The sequence below is a fragment of the Alligator sinensis genome, unplaced genomic scaffold (assembly GCF_000455745.1).
Source record: "Alligator sinensis unplaced genomic scaffold, ASM45574v1 scaffold1121_1, whole genome shotgun sequence".
Classification (NCBI taxonomy): domain Eukaryota; kingdom Metazoa; phylum Chordata; order Crocodylia; family Alligatoridae; genus Alligator; species Alligator sinensis.
Window position 1 is genome coordinate 127,201 of NW_005843357.1, and position 1,275 is coordinate 128,475.

At 70.2% G+C, this 1,275-nt stretch overlaps 1 protein-coding gene across 1 annotated transcript in view; it reads right to left on the minus strand.

The window, feature by feature from the left end:
• LOC112548641 overlaps positions 1-1,275 on the minus strand; it is an 8,818-nt gene that overhangs the window by 4,604 nt on the left and 2,939 nt on the right. The window contains 6 exon segments of the mRNA XM_025194950.1: positions 8-112; positions 331-399; positions 557-616; positions 749-808; positions 892-945; positions 1,187-1,273. Of these exon segments, the coding sequence (XP_025050735.1) occupies positions 8-112; positions 331-399; positions 557-616; positions 749-808; positions 892-945; positions 1,187-1,273 (435 nt within the window).

Consider the following 1,275-nt stretch of genomic DNA (forward strand, 5'->3'; position numbering starts at 1 on the left):
CCCCAACCTCCCCTGCCCCCCTCCCCTGCTGAGCCGTCGCTGCGCCCGTCCTGCCGGTGGTCCCGATCCGGGGCCTGCTCCTCGGCGAGCCCCAGCAGCAGCATCCGCAGGTCTGGGTGGCACGGGGCTGGGGTGAGGGGGCCCCAAAACAGCCCCAGCCCCTCCCTCCCTCTCTTCAGGGGGACCTGAAGCAGGTAGCCCCTCTGCCCCCACCCTGCACCGGGTGAACCCAGGTGTCCGAGATGCCCCACATAGTGAACCCAGGCCTCACCGCCCCCAGGGCCCCCAGCTGGGGGATGATCCCAAGGGCCCTGGCCCTGCCAGTGTCACCTGTCACCAGCCGGGCAGCGCCGGGGCTCAGCGGGGCGGCGTCCGTCTCCTCGGGGTTCTCGTACACGTCTGTGGGGGGTGAGCGTCAGCCGCGCAGCGGGGGCTGCTGCCACGGGGCACTGGGCTGGGCTCGTGGCAGGGGCCGGTGGGCACCAGCGTGGGGTCTTGGGGGTCTGTCTCCCCTGGGCCCCTGCTAGGATCTCCCCAGCCCCGAGCCCCCTGTTACCTTCTGAGTCGGGGTCTGGGGCAGCGGGTCCCTTGCGGGTGTTCGCGTACTGGGGTGCAGCTGCGGGGTCAGGGTGCAGATGAGTGAGGGGCAGGGGTAACCCCCCCATGCTCACCCCTACACAGGGACCTCCCACTCACCTCCCAGGCCCCCCAGTCACTGAGTATCAGTCCCGGGACCCCCCCCCATTACCGGTGCTCCAGCTCTCGTTGGCCTTGGCCTCCTCCATGCTGTTCTCGTAGCAGGCGCTGTCTGTGAGGGAAAAGGGGTTGTCTGGGGGATCACCCCAGAACCTGGGGCTGGGGGGGAGGGTGCTGGGCTGGAGGGTGTGTTACCGGCAGAGCCGTTGTCGCTGTCGGGGTGCTCGTAGCCCTCCTCTTCTTCCTCCTCTGGGTGGGGGATGGGGTGACGTGCAGTCAGTTTTGGGGGCCACCATAGCCCGGTCCAGGGAAACCCAGTGCTGTACCCGAGCCGGCCGTGCCACCGCCTCCCGCCAGTCATCGTGCACGGCTGCCACGCCTCAGAACTGGGCCCATGCCAGCCTCCCCGTCCATGCCACGCCGCAGCCCCCCACGGGCACTGATCCCAAGCTGGTGCCGCCCAGCCCGTGGATCGGGGAGACTCACTCACCCTCCACCTCCGCGGGGCTCACGGGGCCCTCCAAGGTCCGTGGCTCCCCTCGGCCCCCCACTGATGGCGCCATGTTCTCGTAGGGGGCT